We start from the raw sequence: 20,354 nt of genomic DNA on the forward strand, positions 1-20,354 counted from the left end.
ACACTGTTCTAAGGACAGGGGAGAATAAGGCAAGTCTGTGTGCTCATGGAGCTTATACACTGTACATAAACAGGCAAGAGTCAGCTAGTAAATACTTCGCAGAGTTGTGAGCCATGATCAGTTAATGAACAGCTTGCTACTCACAGGAAAGCTGTGGAAGGTGTCTCTGAGGAGTAAAATTAGAGGAGAGACCTGAACTACCAGAAGGAACTAGCTAGGAAGAGAAGAAGAAAGGAAGTGTTCCTGGTCGGGAAACGAGAGTGTGGCCAGAGTCGGAGAGGTCCTGGGGCAGAGGGAGCTGTAGGAGACCAGACCGGAGTGCTAGGCAGCGGGCACACCACAGGGGCTTTTCACAGTGTGTCAGAGTACAGGGCTTTCGTTTGGAGAATTCTATCTTTGAAGATGTTAAGCAACAAAGTGACTTGATCTGATTTATATTGTATACCTAGTTTTTTTACCCTCATCTGAGGATATGTTTATTGATTTTAGAGACGGGGTAAAGAGAGAGAGAGAGAGATCGATGTGAGAGAAACATTGATTGGTTGCCTCCTGTACATGTCCTGACAGGGGCTTGAACCCACAACCTAGATAAGTGCCATTACCAGAAATCGAACCTGTAGCCTTTTTGTAGTATGGATGTCATTCCAACCAACTGAGCCACCTAGCCAGGGCTATTGTATACTTTTTAAACATCGCCTTAGCTTCATTATGGAGAATGGATTTTAGGGAGCCACAAACAGAGGCAGGGGGATCAATTGGGAGGCTAGTGCAGAGTCCAAATGAGGAATTACAGTGGTTTACTCTAGGACTTGGTTAGTGGCCATGGAACAATGTAGACATGTGAGAAATTTGTTGGAAAAGTAGAGTCAACAAGAGTTCCTGGTACACGGGATGTGTGAGGTGAGCTAGGGTTAGCCTCAAATATGATGACTAATTAGGGACTTGTACACCTAGGTCAAACACAAGACGTGGAAAATATTAGGAGAGGTGCAAATTTAGGGGGAGAGTAAAATCCGAAGTTCTATTTTGGTCCTTTTTAGTTTGAGGTGCCTCTTAGATATTGAAGTGAACGTATTGACTAGGCGTTTGATTAAAGGAACCTGAAATTCTGAGAGGAGGTTTGAACTGGACATCATGGTCGATGTAAATGGTAGGTATTACAGCCAAGGGGCTGGATGGGATTGCCCTGAAAATTAAGCAACCTAGGACCTCACCTGTAGCTGGCCAAGAGATGGAGAGATAAGGGGCCAGGACAGGAGGAGGAAAATTGGAAAAATTTTGGGTTATTCAAGCTAAAGGAGCAAAGTACTCCATACAAGGTCTTCATTTCTGACTAGCACACAGGTATCTTTTTTATGTTGAGAAAATAAATGTTTTATATTATTCACTGTCCTGGACGTTAATGATATTAAAGGAGCTTAATAGTTTGCACATAATGAGCTATATGCAAATACCAGCCCTAAAAATCCACACAGGCAAGGCTAAGAACGAGGGAATAGTTGCTTCATTCATGGCTTTGAGCTCTGTTTACACTGCCCTTTTTTTTGCTTCACTTCATGAAGATAATTCCCTCTTGATTATCCCAGCAAGGATAGTTTTTTGTTTTGTTTTTTTGTTTTGTTTTGTTTTTTTAATCCCACCCACTTTATAAATCAGAGATCCAAGTGTTACAAGCCTGTCTATTTTTGAAGTTCATAATATATGTTTTGAAGACCTATGGTGTACCCTGCTCTGTGCTAGAGATTAGAAAACATAAGATAAGCATAAAGATTCAATGTGTGCATCAAGGAATTCATAATACCCTGAGTGAACAAAGGCTTACTTATACTGATACCTGATTAGATTAAAACAAAATGAAAAGAAGAATATTAATTTCTAGAAAGTTTTTAATTGAGTTTTTCATTCTGGGTATGTTAGCCAGCATGAACACGTTGGGAAGAAAGGCGCTAAAATACTGCCTTGATCTTCCACTGCCTCCTGTCCTCACCTCATGGTTCCAGGGTTGGCTGGGAGATGTATTTCCAGGGGATTTAATGAGATTTTCTCTTTTGTCATCATCCTCTTTGGTTTCTTCAGTAGCACCAAGAAGTGCTGACCTCGTAGAATATAGTGAATAACATCTTCTTGTACTTGAGTTGAATATTTTATAGTCCCCAAAGTCATTTTACTTGTGATACTCATATATTTGTGAGTTAGAGGAAACTGCAGTTCCCGGGGCTGGGATGAGGAGCAAGTGACTTTTGTCAAGTCACATGGTTTGATGGAGGACAAGAGCTTACCTCCAGGTCCCTGCCACTGAATGAATCTGTTCTTCTCTCTTTTTTTTTTATCCTCACCCGAGGACATTTTTGCATTTATCTTTAAATAGAGTGGGAGGGAGAGAGGGAGGAAGAGAGAGAGAGACACATCGAGTGGTTGCCACCCACACCACCCTAACCGGGGCTGGGGACAAACCGCAACCAAGGTATGTGCCCTTAGCGGGAATCGAACCCAGGACTCTCTGGTCCATGAGCCGACGCTCTAACTGCTGAGCTAAACCGGCCAGAGCATTAATCTGTTCTTATGGAAACATATATACATAATACATCGTCAGAGCTCAACTCTAACCGACAGAAAAGTGAAAATTATAAAATTAGATGCGGAAATAACAATTCACCATTAAAGGATGAACTAATCAAGCTTTGGGAATTTAGCATTGTTAGAAGGGTAGGGACAGAGGTTCAAAAGCAGGAAAATAACAGCTATTTGGGTCAGGCCTGCGGCTGATGCTATTGTTTGTTTGCTGCTGAAGCAGATGCTCCAAGGATCACACTTGGAGCAGCACTGACCTCCGCTACCTTGGATTCAGCCTCTGGAATACGAAACCCTCATTTAATAGCTGCTGCTATGGTGTCAGTTCTGTAGACAATAGTAACAGGCATTTGAAAAGCCCTTTAGAAATTGTAAGCACTTTCACATTCAAAAGCTCAGTAGTATAAGCCTACCCTGTGAGGTAGGTTAATTGGACATTATAATCTCCATATTACACATGAGGAAACAAACACAGAGATTAACTGACTTGTTTAGTGTCCTCACTAGCTGGTTGGCACAGTAGGCAGTACAACCAAGATTGGAACTTAGGTTTTCTGCCCCTAAATTTCCTATCTCATGTACTGTATTTCAGGCATAAGGCAGCCACTGTGGCAATGCGTGATTTTAATGCCTTTATGGAAGGTATAGTATAGTGTGAAAGTAAAAAAAGTGAGAAATTAAATATATTAATTTATTGACTCACTCATCAGTTCATTAGCTAAATGTTTGAATGATTATTAGTATTTTAGTTGGTAAGAAAAGTTAATATAAAGAGACTCTATCTGTGTCCTAACATTTTTAGAGTCTAGTTGAAACATTAAAACCAAGTTCATTGAAGTGTTGGAGTCATAGAAATCTGCATAGGCACCATAGTTTCAAAAAGAGTGGAGATTGGGGGACAGAATCAAAGACACACGTTAAAGGTCATGTGAATATAGGGAAAGAAGTTATTAATTTAAGGTTCTTTCACATCTTAACATTCTCTCTTACCAGTTCTGATGATGTGATACTACTCTTTATAATGTTTTATCCTTTCTTATCTGTCTTAAGTATGAAAAATTACTCTAAATGGGGCAAGCAAATGATTACTACAGAAATACAGTTCCAAGTATTGGGCTTGATAGTGTCCTGGGCTCTCTTTTGCATCTTAGAGGCTTAATCTTTGTCTCTCCTTATTCACTGCAATTATGTGTGGAAACTGAGTTTATGGGGGAAAATGCACATGGACTTTTTTACTTAAGGGCATTTTTGTTCAGCATTAAATGGAAAATATTAAACGGTTTATTTAGAAGCAAATAACATGTATGAAGCAGGCTTCTTCATCCCTTCAGTGAGCACACTCATGTCTGAGAAAGAGACTGAGAAGTCAGTCTGTGCAGGGCTCATTTTATAACAAATGAGACATGACATGACAAGAATCCCTGTCCCCAGGATTCTACAGTCATGCTTAGAGTCTCCATTTTTATTCTAAGCCAAACTGTGATTCGGAACTGAGCCAATGATTCTCCCAGAAGAATCTCTCCCTTCAGCCCATGGACACATGAAATAGCAATCTGTGATATGTTTGTGTATATTTCATAAGAGGAGGAGGTTTACTGCATAGATATGATGCAGAAATCTTGAAAATCCTCATTAGGTATTGGTTCTCTAAACTCCTTTCTTAGATCTCCCTACTTGTAATATTTTAAGTCTTCCCTGGTATTGTATGCAGACTCCCAAGAAGGTTCCCTCTTCTTCCTCTCTCCAGCATTTTCCCTCAGAAATTTAAAACACTTTATCTTACCCTGAGTAGTTCACTCGCCTTCCTCTTTGACCTCACCTACACGCATTGAAGACAATGCCCTTCGGCAAGCGGGATTCACTCTCCCAGAGAATCAGGTCTGCAGCTGCAGTAATTGGAGTGTCTTTGGGCTTCTGTAGCACAACCTCAAGCTAGAAACTTTTTTTTTTTTTTAAACCAATGCATTCTCCAAGATGAATGCTAACCAGTGTAATTCCAATGTATTACATGGGATGTTTTTAAAAGTTCGATTTTGCATTTAGACAGGGTTGTTTGGTCATGGTGGGATGAAAATCGCTGCATCAAAGTATGCTGTTTCAAGTCAAATGATTGTATTATTTGTTCTCAATGGCAAAAATAACCCTAAAGCATTCTTTACACTCAGTAGAGGCACAGATACGAAACCATGCAGTGACTGATAATAAAAATGTAGTGTAGATAGCTAATGAAAGATGAAACTACTCGCAATATTGCTTTGTGTCTCATATTAGGAACGAGACAAGCTCTGTGCGTGTTAACTGGTGGTTGACTGACATTATGAAAACGTGTGTGCCCTGTATTTTGGCTGTGTTGGCTTCATTCGAAACAATGGCTTCCATGGGTTTAAAAAATACTTATGTATTTTATTTGCAAAATGGCAACCGTAAATTTTGGTACATTCAATTGTTTACACCAGTGATTTCCAGCATATAAGTGGTCTCCTACTTGTGTGAGTTTTAAAAGAGGCTGTTTTGAAATAGGTAAATTACTCAGTAGAAACCTTAGGAGACCAAATTGCTGATATATCTTCCTCAAAACACCTCTTATTACCCAGGAGTATGTATGTACTGCAAGTGTCTTATTCTTTAAGCCTCACACTTACGCCAGTTACGTTTCCTACTTTAATAATGGCCAGCGATACGAAACCTGTCCATATGAACGTTAGCAAAACAACTCTTCTCTACAGAAGTCATTTGATGCCTGCTGAGGCCATAAGAGCATTTATAGGGTTTTTTCCATACAATAAAATTCAAGGTTAAACATAAAATCAGTCAAAAAGTCAGCTAAATGGCAACAAGGGTTTTTCTTTTCCTACATGATTGGGGATTTTTTCTACCTTCTAAAACCACCCAGCTGCCCTTTGTGAAGTTCCTAAACTAATGATTAGCATTATTAAACCAGAGACTAAAAATCTTGGTACGGACTGACCCATGGGGACACATTACTATCATTATTTTAATATAAAATAATAAAAGGGGCGTCCATAGAGGGCAAAAGTCTGGCTAATCCTCAGTTTATTCTATTTGTCAGAGTCACCCCAAAGAGTTCTTGGGAGTGATTGGAATTGGCTGTCAGAAACAGGTGCTCTCAAGTATCTTGTCTTTGTGGTTCGCCTACCCAGGTTTCCCAGTCCTTGGTTGAACATTAATGTTCTCACAGGGATATAATATTAAGTGAAACTCTCATGATCTCTTCCAGTAGAGGCTGAGGCCATTTCCAAAAACTCTTTCCCCATGTCCTTTCTACAGTGTCTTTCCCTCAACACACACACACACACACACACATTTTAATTATAAAAATATGCCTTCTTCGGCTACGAATGAATACAGCGAACATGTCCCAGAGGAGAACCCATGAACTCATGAATATTTTTACCTACATTCCTTCTCTCTCTCTCTCTCTCTCTCTCTCTCTCTCTCTCTCTCTCTCTCCTCTACTTTTCTCAATGTAGAATGAATGGAACATTGTGTTCCCCATGGTCTCTGGAAGACTGGCACAGTTCTCCCCAGTGTATTCCAGATAAACCATCCTCATCTCCTGACTATCCTGTGCTTTAACGTACTGATACTGGACCACTGTGCTCTTGAAGTGGAGAGTGTGTGTGTTGGCTATTCCATTTATCCAGCTCACTTTATTAGCACCCTATTGTCACCCCTGGTGCCCTGTCAATTTGACAAAGTCCAAGAGCACTCATATGGAACAATATTAATTATAAAACTATGGCTTCTTCAGCTACGAATGAATACAGCAAACATGTCCCAGAGGAGAACCCATGAACCCATGAATATTTCTACCTGCATTTCTACACAGTCTACTTCAGCCCCCAAAACCCATGCACATACACAGGTACATGCTGTTCTTCCTGTAAATGTCAGGAAGCCCTGAGATGTCCTCTGCCCCTACTGGAAGGCCATGAAGCTAAATCTAGTACCTTTCTACCACCCCAAATTGGTTTTGTCTTGCTGACCTCTCCCCAACCCCAGCTTGCTGTTCTGTTTCTCTATTTTCCCTAAATGCAACTTACTTTAAGCATGTATTAACTTAACATTCCTACAGTTAACGGATAATAGACGATTACCCATTTGTCAGTCTTAGCCACTTTCTTCTCTTTTAACTGTCTACTTATGACGTACATCCAGACTGCACGCCCTTTTTATTTTTTCTAAAGAAGCAAAACCAAATTTTAAACAAAAATTAAATAAAATGCAGCACTGGTTTTTAATTTTGGCTATCACCAAAAGGGGAATCAACCAGCCAGAAAATGCAAAGCAAAAAAAGTGTCCCCTGACCACTCTGTCTGTGCCTCCTGAGACTGTGCATCTGGTTGTTCATCTCTGAAAGTGTGTGAAATATTTTTTTCTTTAAAACTTTTTTTTTTGTTCTTTTCTCCCTTCTTGTTTGGGAATTAAGTGCTTTTTGTATTATATATATCTATATATATAAATATATCAGTGTGTTTCTTTTTAATTGCTAGATCTTTAGATTTGCTTTTATCCAAAATTATGAGAAAAAAAGTTATGAATTGTTTTCTGCAATTTTTCCCCACTCCCTCTTTAAATGTGGAACAACTTCAGCTGCAGAATCCCCACATCCACATCTTTCAAATGAGCCCGGTCTCCTTGGGAACCACGTGCAGCTTGGGGGGCATGGGGAAAATGGATGACATCATTCAGAAATACCATTTCTACATAGGGAAGTAATTACCACAGCAAGTGGGCTCCCTATAGACCACTGCAGGTCTCTGACCCCATCCCCTAACTCAAGATGGGGCTGTGTGGCTGTCGATGAAGTTGTTCAACTTGAATGCATAAATCTAGTCTCCTTGTTTTTGCTTTTAACCTTTTGATCATTATTAGTAGTGTTATTATTTTATGTATTTTGGCTATTTTGAGTAGGAGATAAAAGTTTAACTGTTTTTACTATTTGACAATCTTTAATGAAACTGTAATGATTTTTTTGGAGTAATTGCATGTTGAAGAAGTTGCAGCTTAGGGTGTGTGAGATTGTCAGTGTTAGAGTTCTGTTCTTTATTTCTGTAGATGGGCATGTGTAGGCTCATTTGTTTTTGTATATTGCCCATCCCTTCCTTACAGCCAGAAGCCCTAATGCAGCTAGATCACTCCGTGCCGCCCTTACATGGACATGGCGACTCACTTACACATTTACTCCCATCATCTTCATCTCTTGTGTAGTTCACTCGTAGAATACAACCCTACCCTTTCTGCATCGTTCCTTCCCAACCCCCTCCTTTCTTTAGCATTGTTCAAATGTATGTACTGTCTTCCATCCCCTCAAATAAAATCTAATACTTGTCAAAAAGACAAAAAATTGAAAAATTAAATATATGTCTGAGAACCTACGACAATGCAGAAATTCATTCCAAACCCTCGAGATTCATAGATTTTTAAAGACGTATTATAAAGGTAAACAGGTTGGTTTTTTGTTTTTTGTGTGTTTTTTTTTTTTGGAAATTTTTGAAATCATCGCAATTGGAATTATTTCAAATTCAAAACTGATGCCCTCCTGAGCCCCTTGAAGTAAAAATTTGTTCAAGTGCAGATTTTTTTTTCTTTTTATGTTACGTGGTGTGGATGTATGTGTTGTTGCCTCCCTGTATCATCCTCTGTTGTAAATTATTATATTTGAAAAATTAGATATTTTGCTCAAAAGTTTTTTTAAGAAATGACAACAAAAAAAATAAGCAAGTTATAAGAATGTGGCGATTCTTTTTGTCCGAGAGCATTCTTACACAACTTTCTTTTGTAAATTTTTCTTTCATGCCAAAAAACATGCGGGCAATTTGTTGATGTAAGTTGACTATACATTAATACGGTATGCTTTTTCTTATTTAAATTATTTCGTCTGTATGGGAATGCTTTCTTTCTTTGTTCTTCAGAAAACAGCCTCTGTGTTTTTTTTTATTTGCTTTTACTTTTCTTTCTGTCCTTATCTTGTGAATGCCTTGTCGATGTTATTAGGTCTCCTTCCCTCTAGCTTCCTTTGGCCCTGAAGTGGATTTTATTTTCTACTATATGCTTTTGAAGACCATGTTAAATACTTTATTTTATTTGTGTCTATTTGCTTAATTTTCAGTGTTATGTCTTATGCTGAATTGCTTCTAATAATCAATGTGAACTCTGCTCTTGGTAGAAGGGGGTGGGTAGATTGTTCTTAACATCCGAAGGAAGCCTGGCCCCTTGGCCTGAACCAGCTGTAAAGCCTAAAAAGGGATGTTAGGCTCGGCAGCAGGATATTAAATTGGTTACAGCCTACAGGAGGCCCGTACCCCAGAAGAAAATGAATTAACTCCAACTGCTATCAGTGGTAATGACATCCTAATTTAACTCCATAGAAAGAATTCTGGGGAAGTCAGGTTTTTGTGTGTGTGTTTTTTCTTCTGCAAAGGGGAAATAAGGTACTCTCAAGTGATTATGGTGAGTTTTGTTATCCAGGATTAGACCATCACCATCACCACAGGCTACAAAATCAAATGTACTGAGAATAAAGACATGGAGAATCCAGGGTGTTTAGAGTGTTGTCCTATGATAATGATGCCTTCCAGTGTATAGAACCAACTACTCGTGAACACACACACACACACAAGGCACACAATTCTCTCTCGCGCACGCGCGCTCTCTCTCTCTCTCCTTTTCTCTTCCTATTAATAGTTTCCATTTCTCTCAAGTATTTAATCAGGTAAGCTTTAAAAGGATCCTAGGACCCTCCCAAGAGGAAACATGATGATTTTTCACACCTAAAGTTTTATTTAACCAGCATTTCAGGTAGGTACTGCCATTTTATGTGACTCTAGGGTGAGAATATCCCTTGACCTCAAAGGAATTTAGATGTTGCCTTTATGCACTTCAGGAAACATAAGATCAGAAGTACTCTACAATTTTTTAAGTAAAAAGGTTACTTGTTTCACTTTAATTTTCAATACTAGGGCTACAGGTTATCTGAAACTGTTATAGAAATATCAAATGAAATGAGGGAATAACAGGTATGTTTCCAACCCAGTAGCTTTAATGAATGGGCTTTCTCTACCTAGATTTATGTGGTTTTATATTGTTTGATATGTTGGATGATATTTTAGGTTTAAAACTAAAAACTTCCTAAATGAGGTGTTATTTATCTAATTGAATTGAAAGCTTTAATTTCTGTTGAGGAAGCTATCTGTAAAACAATTTAATAAAAGGCTAATATTTTGTTTAATACAAGCTCTTTGAACTATAATAAATCATTCCTCAAATTCTGCATTTAAAATACCTTTAATAATCTGGATCCTAGCATGCAAATACTATATATTGTTTTAAAAAATGGTCAGAAGAAGTTATCAATGGTTTTAGTGTTTATAGACCTAAAATATTAGCAAAAAATGATGCTAGTAACTAGCATTTTGGCGTAGCAATAGGCTCTGTGTTAAATATTTACCTTGCATTAGAAATAATATTAATGTTTATTGTTATTATTCACAGTGGTGGCTTGAAGTAGGCTGTGTTGTTATTCCCATTTTACAGAGAGTTTAAGCAACTTGACCAAACTCATATGGCTAATAAGCACCAGAGCTGTGCTGTTTACTTGAGTCTGGGTGACTTCAGAGGCAAAGCTCTTAATCAATAAGCGAGTGAAAAACTCCACTTGACATGTCTTATTTTACAATGGATAATGATATCAAGGGGTTTGGCTCATCTTACCTGGGCATATGTTGAAAAGTAGAATCTGTAGCCTTAGTCTTAGAGAATCAGACAAACTCAATGGGAAGAGGTCCTTCCTAAAGAGTCTCATCTCACTAAAATGTGAGTTAACCCCTTTGAGACACGTGTGTTTTCTCTAATGTCTTCTCTCCAGGTACTAGCCATGTCTATCCATGGTTGTTTTTTCTGAGGGTGAATGAAGAACAACTTTACGATTACAAGCTTTGGGATATTTATTTTGAATATTTCAGTAAACATTTCGGTGGCACCAAATTACTAAATCCATGAATATCATTCAACAACTCATTTAGTGGGAAAAGAATGCTTTCTCCCCATTATATGTGAATTTCCCAGCACAACTAAGAGATTACCTAAAGAACCTAAGTATATATAAAAGAAACTCATGAAATTGCAACACGGTTTCCTCTCCCAGAGTCTAGCTCCTCAATATCCTTGTTTAGGGGTTTTTGTGACTCCTTAGATTCAAACATCTCCAGAGAGGCGAGGTGGGAGCCACAGGGAAACTTCCTGCTGCTCTTGTTTTTATAGATGACCCACTATGTTCACCACAACCCACATCATCCTCACAAGTCAGCAGAGTTCTATTAAATTTTTAGTCCACTATCTTTGTTTCTGAGGCAGAGAGCCCCTTTTGCTGGATATCAGTCCTAGACACATGAATTATATATCTATAAATACACTCATAAAGCAAAAAAGCAGGGCAGCCTTCGGGGCTAAAATAGACCTTTTATATCCCTAGTGATCTCTCTAGTTTAAAGAAAAACAGAGCCCTGTTTAAAAAAAAAAAAAGAGGTATATATTCCTGATTTAAAATGGCAACTTTAAGGAATACAAATCTTTTTCCAAACCAAAGAAAAATTCTGGAGATCGAATAGGAAATTAAAGTTTTGGTGGATGACAGGTTTTGTATCAGTCTGCTTGTAACCAAGCCCTCCTGACGTTAGGCTTCTATGATGTTGTGTGAGTGTAGACATCTGGTAGATCACTGCCTTCATAATCTTTGGGCAGTGAAACAAAATTACCATCAGCTGCTCCAACGTTTCTGAGGATAGTCACTTTGGATTAAAACAAACAAAGTCTTAAATAGACTTCAAAGTCTATGTCATTTCTATTAAGGATCTAATAATGGGAGAAATACATCCTTCAACTCTTCATGTCAAATGGTGTGTGCCCATGGACTTTCCAGGATACTATTGTCATCTTAACTCTTAAAGCCGGAAATGAATGTTAAAATTGATTATACACCCCAACTCATACACCTGTCCCAGGCACCTTTCTGTTCACAGTTACCTAAAATCGTCCACCTGTTTTTACTATAATTCTAATTTGTTTTAATGCTCCCTGATCCCATTTGACTTCCTTTTAAACTAAAGATTCTCTTCCATGAGATGCCAGGAAGGGGGCGGGTTATGAAAGTTTCTGCCATTTCACTGATTAAATACCCCCAGAATTTGGGCTCAGATTTCCCTGTCACAGGGCATTGCTTATCATTTTTATCATGCTACCAGGATAAACACAAAATGGCAAAGAAAACCCAAGACTAGAAGTTTTGGCAGCTCCTGTTATTTAAACGCTTCAATTGCATACCCCTTGTTTTAGTTTTGAAATAAGTGCTTCTCAGTTCACTTAGGCGCTCACCAACCTTTTAGAAACTCTTTAGAAATTAGCGAGTTTCGGGACCCTCTTTCCAGCCCATTCTGAAAAGGGTGGTTTTTATTTTTTTACATTATTAGTTTATTTTATTTCTGTGTAATGCAGGAGAGATACCCACATTAGGGCGTGGAGAGAAGGGAACACCAAAGGAGGGTGGCAGTAATTCAGCTGCAGACTGAACAGAGTGTAGATTTTGTAGATTTTCAACAGCAGAAACACTATGGAAGCTTTAGCTAAGGTTGGAAAGAGAGGGGGAAATAGGCAAATTTAAGACTCCAGTTGGGTGTCCCAGATGGTACACTCAAAGTGCAAATGAATGCCACTCTGTAATCATGAAGACAGTGATCTTAATCTCACAATTTGCCTTTATATTTAGATTATGTGCACCCGGCTTTTGTCTCCCAACAAATCAGTTTTTCCTTGTCCTTTACCCCAGTCTCCTCTCTGCTTAATGCAATTTGGGTAGAGTTTTATCATTGCCCCAAGCAACAAGTGACTGTGTGTTTATGTCCAAAAAGAACACATTCTAAACTTTTGTTCCAGGTGAGATGTGTAAGAACTGTCTTGTTCTCTGAAGGAAAGTAACATCGTCCCTGAGTGATCTCCAGGGAGCCTTTAAACAGATGGCATGGGCCTCTACTTCTCCCTCCTCGCTGCTCTACTTTTATTCAAACACTGCCTTTTCCATATATCACCTTACATATAACACTTGGGACGCTGTGCTAGAAGAATAAGGAGAAAAGTTAGCCCAGGGTTAGTTTTACGACTGGTTTACCTTTAGGGAAACATGCTCCAAATCCCACTTATAAAAACTAGCAAAAGTGTGTAAATTATACATTAAATAAGTTGCAAGGTGTCTGAATTATACATGTTCACAATGTAAAAAAACAGGCACGCAGACCCAGCGAAGCAAGTCTGAAGCTTTGACGGAACCGCAAAGATCACTTCGCTCTATAGTTTCAAACTCCAAGCACCAGAAGAGAAGCCAGGCTGTCGAGCACAGACCAAAATATCATTTTGAGATTCTCGGAAAGGTTCTTGCTTCATTTCCCCCACATATGGTAACATTATCGGCTAGGCCAGAGATGACTGTACAATGTTCTATTGCCCCTTGCCTTCCAAATGATGCACATGATGTATATTATTGCCACCCTCCCAACTCAATGTCTCTCTGTGTAACACAGTGTAACTGGCTACGTAGGCAGGGAGGAAAGGCTTCTGACATGGACGCAAGCAGTTCTTCTCAGGTGTTGGGAAGGTATGCAATAGGTTTCTTCTCAAGAGACCATTCTCTTAGTGCACCTGAAATCTGGACACTAGATGCAACAGTTTCCACAGAGGCACAAGAAATGTTTAAAGATATAAGGTGTAGAAAGCACAGTAGAGGGTTCTAATTTGTGAGTCAGTCTTTACAGGAATATCCTGGGAAGACCGTGTAAATTCAAAGACTCGTCCACCTGGAATATCCCTTGAATTTTGCAGTATTGAGCCACATGTCTGGCTTTATCACCAATAAGTGGCACCAGCCATCCCATCAGGGCAAAGTTACGACTGCAGGAAGAACACACAAAACATTGCACCTGGTTGAGAGCTTAGTGACCCAGCTCAGAAGGAGGTTCAGTGATATTATATCAGCATCTCAACTGATGGACTAACTGGACAGAGCACCGCCATGCCATCCTTGCTAGAGGGTTTTTAAAAACAATAATTGAAATAAATATTTGAACAAAATTCAGTGAGGAGACATGAACTGTGACTTCCTGAGATTCTTCCTCTGTTTGAAAAAGAATACTGTAAAGAGACAAATGGTCCAACAGTTAGGTGAGTAAGATCCACTATAGAATATTTGTGGTATTCATGATCTGTAAGGCACTAGGATTTAATGAACTATCTGAAATTTCTTTCCTGACCTAGTCCACATGTTTATAAGTGCAGTAGATAGGGTTTGTAGGTCAACTGATCTATTTTTTGCCCTTCTGGTCAAGAATCACAGATGTTCAAAACCCATTTTGCTATCGCTACCTTTCTGAAGCTAAAAGTTTCCAGTAAGTCACAGCTGTCTAGGCTGGGTATTTTTTAAATCTAGCATCCAGCTCAGGATATTTGCGTATAGCATAAAAGCAATACATTAACAAAGTATTAGACCAATGCAAGGTGGGTTGTCATTTAAGAGTCAGGGGAATTTCTGGAAATGCATGGTCAAAATGGGTTTGTTAGATGAGCAGTTTTAACTTCTTTTAACTTGCCTCACTTAGCCTGTGGTAAATGAAGACTGTATTTAATATATGTAAAGTAAAAGGTGGTAACTTAAAATATTAAAGACAGGGTCTTTCATGTTCCTTGAGCTTGGTCTCAGTGACATGGAGACCAGGTCATTCTCATCCTCGTGGGAACAAATAAATAGAAATCCAAAGCAATAAAGAAATGTTATGGTTCATGAATCAATCACATGCGTGTCTCTGTGCACACACACACACACACACACACACACACACAATTTTGATAGCCAGTCAGTATTGGCTATAGTATAATTGAATATTATCATCCCATAAGCAAATCCTGGAAACAAGTCTATTTGAAATCTATCTAAATAATTACTTGAGAGTATCTTTAACATTTGCACCCCTGCCACTATCTATAGATTTCAGGTTTTGGTGGCAAGAGGCATATCATGGGCTCTAAATCAGCTTAGAAGGGTTAGGCTGCCACTAGAAAGGATCCACACGTGGATTCGGGTTATTTTATTATCGTTTCTGAGGTGTAATCTATGAACTCCATTCATTGAGAGTGACTGAACTGTGTTTATCTACATACATGCTAATTCTTTGTTTCTCTTTCTTTTCAATCCCAGGAGGTGAATTAGTTATCCCTCTTCTTGTAGAAGACCCTTTAGCTACCCTTCCTATTGCTACTCGTGCACCTTCCATTACACTCCCCCCTACCTTTCGCCCCCTCCTCACCATTAATGAGACCACCAAAGATTCCCTGTCCATGACCTCTGAGGCGGGGTTACCTTGCTTGTCGGACCATGGCAGCGATGGTTGTGATGATGATGGCTTGGTGATATCTGGGTATGGCTCAGGGGAAACCTTTGACTCTAACCTGCCCCCTACTGATGATGAAGATTTTTACACCACCTTCTCCTTGGTAACAGATAAGAGTCTTTCCACTTCAATCTTCGAAGGTGGCTACAAAGCACATGCGCCCAAGTGGGAATCCAAGGACTTTAGACCTAACAAAGTCTCGGAAACTAGTAGGACTACTACCACATCTTTGTCCCCTGAGCTGATCCGCTTCACCGCTTCCTCCTCGTCTGGGATGGTGCCCAAATTGCCAGCTGGCAAAATGAATAACCGTGATCTCAAACCCCAGCCTGATCTAGTCTTGCTCCCGTTGCCCACTGCCTATGAGCTAGACAGCACCAAACTGAAGAGCCCACTAATTACTTCCCCCATGTTCCGTAATGTGCCCACAGCAAACCCCACGGAGCCGGGAGTCAGACGGGTTCCGGGGGCCTCAGAGGTGATCCGGGAGTCGAGCAGTACCACAGGGATGGTCGTCGGCATTGTGGCCGCTGCCGCGCTCTGCATCTTGATCCTCCTGTACGCCATGTACAAGTACAGGAACAGGGACGAGGGGTCCTACCAGGTGGACGAGACGCGGAACTACATCAGCAACTCGGCCCAGAGCAACGGCACGCTGCTCAAGGAGAAGCAGCCGAGCTCCAAGGGCGGCCACAAGAAGCAGAAAAACAAGGACAAGGAGTACTACGTGTGAAGGGGCCGCCGCTCGCCCGCCGGCATCCCAGCAGTGATTTCCACAGCCGTCCCCACAGACTTGGAAAGTGAGATTTCACAGATGTCGGACCTGTTCCAACCACGAGGTGGGGTCTACCCCGTGACTACGGTGGGGAAAACCGTTTCTCAAAGGACACGCACCAAGAGGCATCGGCCTGTTCACAGTTCCGCCGAGGCTGCTCTGCGGCGGTCAGCGCCCGGAGCCCAGTCCTTTCTGCCCTGCTGGACCATGAAGCACACGCTGTGCGCTCGGCAGCCAGCAGGGGGCCCCCTGCGCTCGCGGACTCGGGGGCTTCCTGCTCGCCAGGACCTTCCAGCCAAGGTAGAAGACTTCCTGGCTTACTTGTTCCATAACTCCAAGTGAGTCTGTAACAATGTTTGTGAAGCTTGACTGTAACGATGTTTCTTTTTTTGTTTGTTTGTTTAATTCTGTAAAAAACAAAAAAAAAACAGAGAAAAAAGTTAAAAAAAACAAAAACAAAACAACAACAAAAAAATATCACCCTTATCTGGTTCTGGCCAGTGTGTGTAACTTTTCAAGATCTGAGGGGAAAAAGTGGCTTTTGGGTTTTTGTTTATTTTTGGAGGATGACTGGACCAACGTTAAGAAGAAGAGGAAAAAAAAAAAAAAAGCAGAAAACTAAAGTGAGAGAGACTATTGCCATATGAACTCAAAAGCTACCATGGTGTTCACTCTACATATCAGGTTGTGGTGTTTTTAGACTCTGTTGTTTGTTTCCTATACGATGCTTTGCTGAACACATAGCAAAATCATGACGGGTGATACTGTTGATTTGAAAAGCTGGTCCCTCAGGATCTAATTCCAGAATTGGCTACCCACACCCTGAATAGACCGGGTTAGGGCTGGTTCCACAGAGCTATTAGGTTCACTGAACAATAGTGTTCCTGTCCATTAGCCCAGCCAAAGGGTAGCCAAGTTGAAAGCCCCACAGACTAAAACCAAGCCTTTCCTACAGAAGGGGAAGGGAGGGGGTGGGCTGGATCTGTGACTGACTGAAATGCATGCAAATAGAGAAGAAGAAACAATACTAAAAGTCTGTTAAATAATCAAAACAGACAGTAGGGGAGTTCAACTTGTGATGGAACCCACAAAAGGTCACACAAGCCAAACATGGCATGAAGAGAGTGCAAAATACATAGTTCTTTCCCCGCCCCCAACGTGATAATGTTTTTTTCATTGTGGTTTAATTTTGTAGCCTGACACTTACGGATAACTCTATCCTTCCATTTGCTCATGTCTCCCTCCGCCCATCTTTTCTAAAACTAAATACATAAATAACAAATGAATAAAGCTGCTGTGACACACAAAAAAAGGAATTTAATAGTATAATATATATAAATAAATATATATACAGATATATTTATCATGGTATGTTTGATGGGATGACTGAAACAGGAAACCTGTTCAAGTCTTGAAGTAGAATGAGAATGTTGTTTTAAAAGAAAATAACAAAACAACAAAACAGTAAACCTTAAAATGTGAAGCAAGTGTGAGTTTTAGTTTTGTCACAGTTAACTGTGTCAAAGAGAATTAAAAAAAAAAAAACTTCTCAGATTTTGTTTACATATTTTACTACATTTTTGCTGGTATAATTCCTTAGCCACCTATATATATATATATACTGCTTTAAGAACTGTTCTTTCCTTGCTATTTGTTTACCTCAGTTGTTTGGTTTGTATTCCAGTTGTCTTTCTTTCTTTTTGTAAAGAGGAAACAATGTACAGAGAAACAATAAATTGGTTGTGTGGCCATAGCTATCCAAAAGGCAAGAGACACAGCAAGACAAATAGTCACACACAAGTGAAGTGTGTCTTCTGGATGGGTCAGATATATATGATTTCTTTTGTACAGATGAAAATCAATCAGCTGTTTAGATTTAGAAATCTACTCTTGCTGGTCTTTGTAAGTTGCATGAATATTTGACTTTGAAAAAAATACCTTGATGAAATGGGGCAAAAAGCGCAATCTCAACAATGGTAGCCTTTACTAATGTGTATGGAAAGAGGTGTTCCTCATTATTTGATATTTCAATGTGTTAAGAGTTTTGGATTTTTTCTTTTCTTTTCTTTTTTTTGGTCATTAAGAAAGACAGGATTATAAAGAGAGATCAAAGCACGATTTTAGATAACCTAAATGGCCCAGCCTATATGAAGTTGATTATATCTCGATGTCTTTAAAAGATTGCTGTTCTTGGAGTCTTGAGGTCTTGTGAATTGATTTTCTGCCTTTTTCTTTACATTTTTTAAAAATTTGAGTAAAGATACATTTGTTATATTCCTTTTAGTGTAAGTTCTATTTGGACAATTTTATGGGAACATGTGCATTCTGTATGTGAGCTTCTATCATATTCCTGTTGTTTTATGAACAGACTCTTAAGGAATTTATTTTATGATGTTGTGACGTTACTGCTTTTTTTTTCCTTTTCTCTTTTATTTCATATTTGCATTTTCGTTCAAGGATATGCTTAGCAATAAAATGTTCTTCCCAAAACCTTGTATGATGATGCATTTTTTTATTTTCTAAACATTTGGTAAAAGATCTCAGAATGAAGCTAAACATGTCAGATCTTATTAAAAGTAAGCTAGAAGTACTTTCTTGTGAAATAAAAGATTCTAATCAGATACTTACATAAGCTTGTCAAATGTGGCATATTTTTGGGCTAAACAATTTGGTCTGTCAACCAAAGCATTACTTAGATTGCTTCGATAGAGTAAACAAGAAAGAAAACACTTTTCTTAACAGGTAAGGTGACAAAACCATTCTATTCTGGAAAATATTATTGGATTCTGTGTTTTAAAAAGTGTTTGGTAAGTTTTAAGTAATTTATGCAAGTCCACAAACTTTGAACAGTTTTCCAGAACCATGTTAACGAAGTGCCGTAAGCACCGGAAAGGTTCAGATGCCTTCTTTCTAAGCCTCCTGCCTTAGTGACATTTAAAAAAAAAGCACTAAGGGTGGGCCAGGGCGGGGGGGGGGGGGGGGACATCTGTAACAAAAATTAATTAATTAATTGGATAATCCATCATGACACCCAACATTTTTACCATGACCCAGAAATGTGGGTTAACTGAACAGGTGTACCCAAATATATATTGGTTAATAGTTTTCAAAGAGTTGGAATTGAAGACAAATATAAAAAACCCTGTTTTTTTATATTTCATTAATGGAATGGTTTTGCTATTCACTATCATGGGAATGGAAAGAAAAAAAATGAGGCTGAATGATGTCAAACCATGGGAAGTACCTCTTTTTGGTGGCTGTCTCAGATCATTGATGTAAAGGAAAGCCATCACTTATTAATGCCCATGACAGTGACAGGCACTGTCTTAAGTGTTTTGGATCTGTGTTGTCTGTTTAACCCCTGATTGTTAGATAGTATTTTTTTATCTCAAAGATTAGAAAACAAAGATGCAAGGAGCTTGATGACAACTTGGCCAATGCATTTCTAATCATGTTAGGAGTCAGGCGTTGCTGACGTGGAGGTCAGTGGGGTGTGATGGAGAGGGTACAGACACTGAGGCTAGACAGAGCTGGGTTGGAACCTCACCTGAACCGCTCACCATGTATAGACAAAGTTCACAACCTCTGAGATTTGGCTTCCTCACCTGGAGAAAAAAAAAAAAAGTGACACCTCAATGACTTTGCCCTTCAATGTAGTTTAGGGGGAAAATGAAATAATATAAAGTGTTTTCATTGTGACTAATACAGAGTAGGGGCTTAGCAAAGTCCGCCTCCTTCCCTTTGAGAGCTATACTATTCGCTGCCTTCTAGACTTAGTAATTCTACATTAAAGTCTACAATAAAAAAAGATTTATTTAATCGTTATCAAGCAATGTTGCAAAATTATGACTAGGGTTTACTAGCTATAATGAACGGAACCAGTCTTTTTCTATTCATAGACTTTGCAAAAGCATAATTGCAACCAGAAAATGTTCCACTGACTTGGTCGCCTATGTCTGACTGGAAGCCCATTTTAAGCAAGTGGCCAGAGGCTAGGGTAAGTAAAGGGAGCATGGATTGAGAAAACGTTCAACTTGATGGATACATTTCCAGATGAGGTTCATCAAGATCTAAGTGACATGTGCTCAGTTATATTAGTGAAAGTCCACCAACAGAAATAATTTGTCATTGTCCTTCCATGAGAAAAGTGGTGAGACTATATCATTCCTTTCCAATGTGTTTCACTTTGGCTGTGGGCTTTGGATTCAGAAAAGTTTAGTTCAAACCTTGGCTCTGAATCTTGGGTCTGTCTTTACTAGTTGTCAAACCTTAAGTGAGGTGTGCGATGACTCTAGGTTTATGCAGGAAATTGGAGTGATGTTATCTTCCTCCTAGTGCTGTTCTTTCATTAAATGAGTCAATGTGAATATATCCAGTGCCTGGGTCGAAGCACAGTGGCTGGCTCATAGCCCTAAAACAATGATGGCTAAATTGTCCTTTTAATCATCTGTTTTCCTAGAAAAAATAATCCACAAGTCCTAGTGAGAGTCTAGAAAGGATACATATTGGCGAGCCCAAGAACAATCGTTGTACTTCTATAACCTAAAATTGTCATT

General features: G+C 39.3%; 1 protein-coding gene across 7 annotated transcripts in view; it reads left to right on the top strand.

The window, feature by feature from the left end:
* NRXN3 (neurexin 3) overlaps positions 1-18,589 on the top strand; it is a 1,496,329-nt gene extending 1,477,740 nt beyond the window's left edge. For 3 of the 7 annotated variants that reach the window (XM_036267618.1, XM_036267631.1, XM_036267639.1), the window contains one exon: positions 15,455-16,191. In XM_036267618.1, the coding sequence (XP_036123511.1) occupies positions 15,455-15,756 (302 nt within the window). In that variant the 3' untranslated portion in view covers positions 15,757-16,191. Of the gene's footprint in view, positions 1-14,830 lie in introns of all 7 variants that reach the window. The other 4 variants (XM_036267616.1, XM_036267617.1, XM_036267621.1 and 1 more) reach the window with 3 other exon arrangements.
* The last annotated feature ends 1,765 nt before the right edge of the window (positions 18,590-20,354 follow it).

The sequence above is a fragment of the Molossus molossus genome, unplaced genomic scaffold (genome assembly GCF_014108415.1).
Source record: "Molossus molossus isolate mMolMol1 unplaced genomic scaffold, mMolMol1.p scaffold_m16_p_1, whole genome shotgun sequence".
Classification (NCBI taxonomy): domain Eukaryota; kingdom Metazoa; phylum Chordata; class Mammalia; order Chiroptera; family Molossidae; genus Molossus; species Molossus molossus.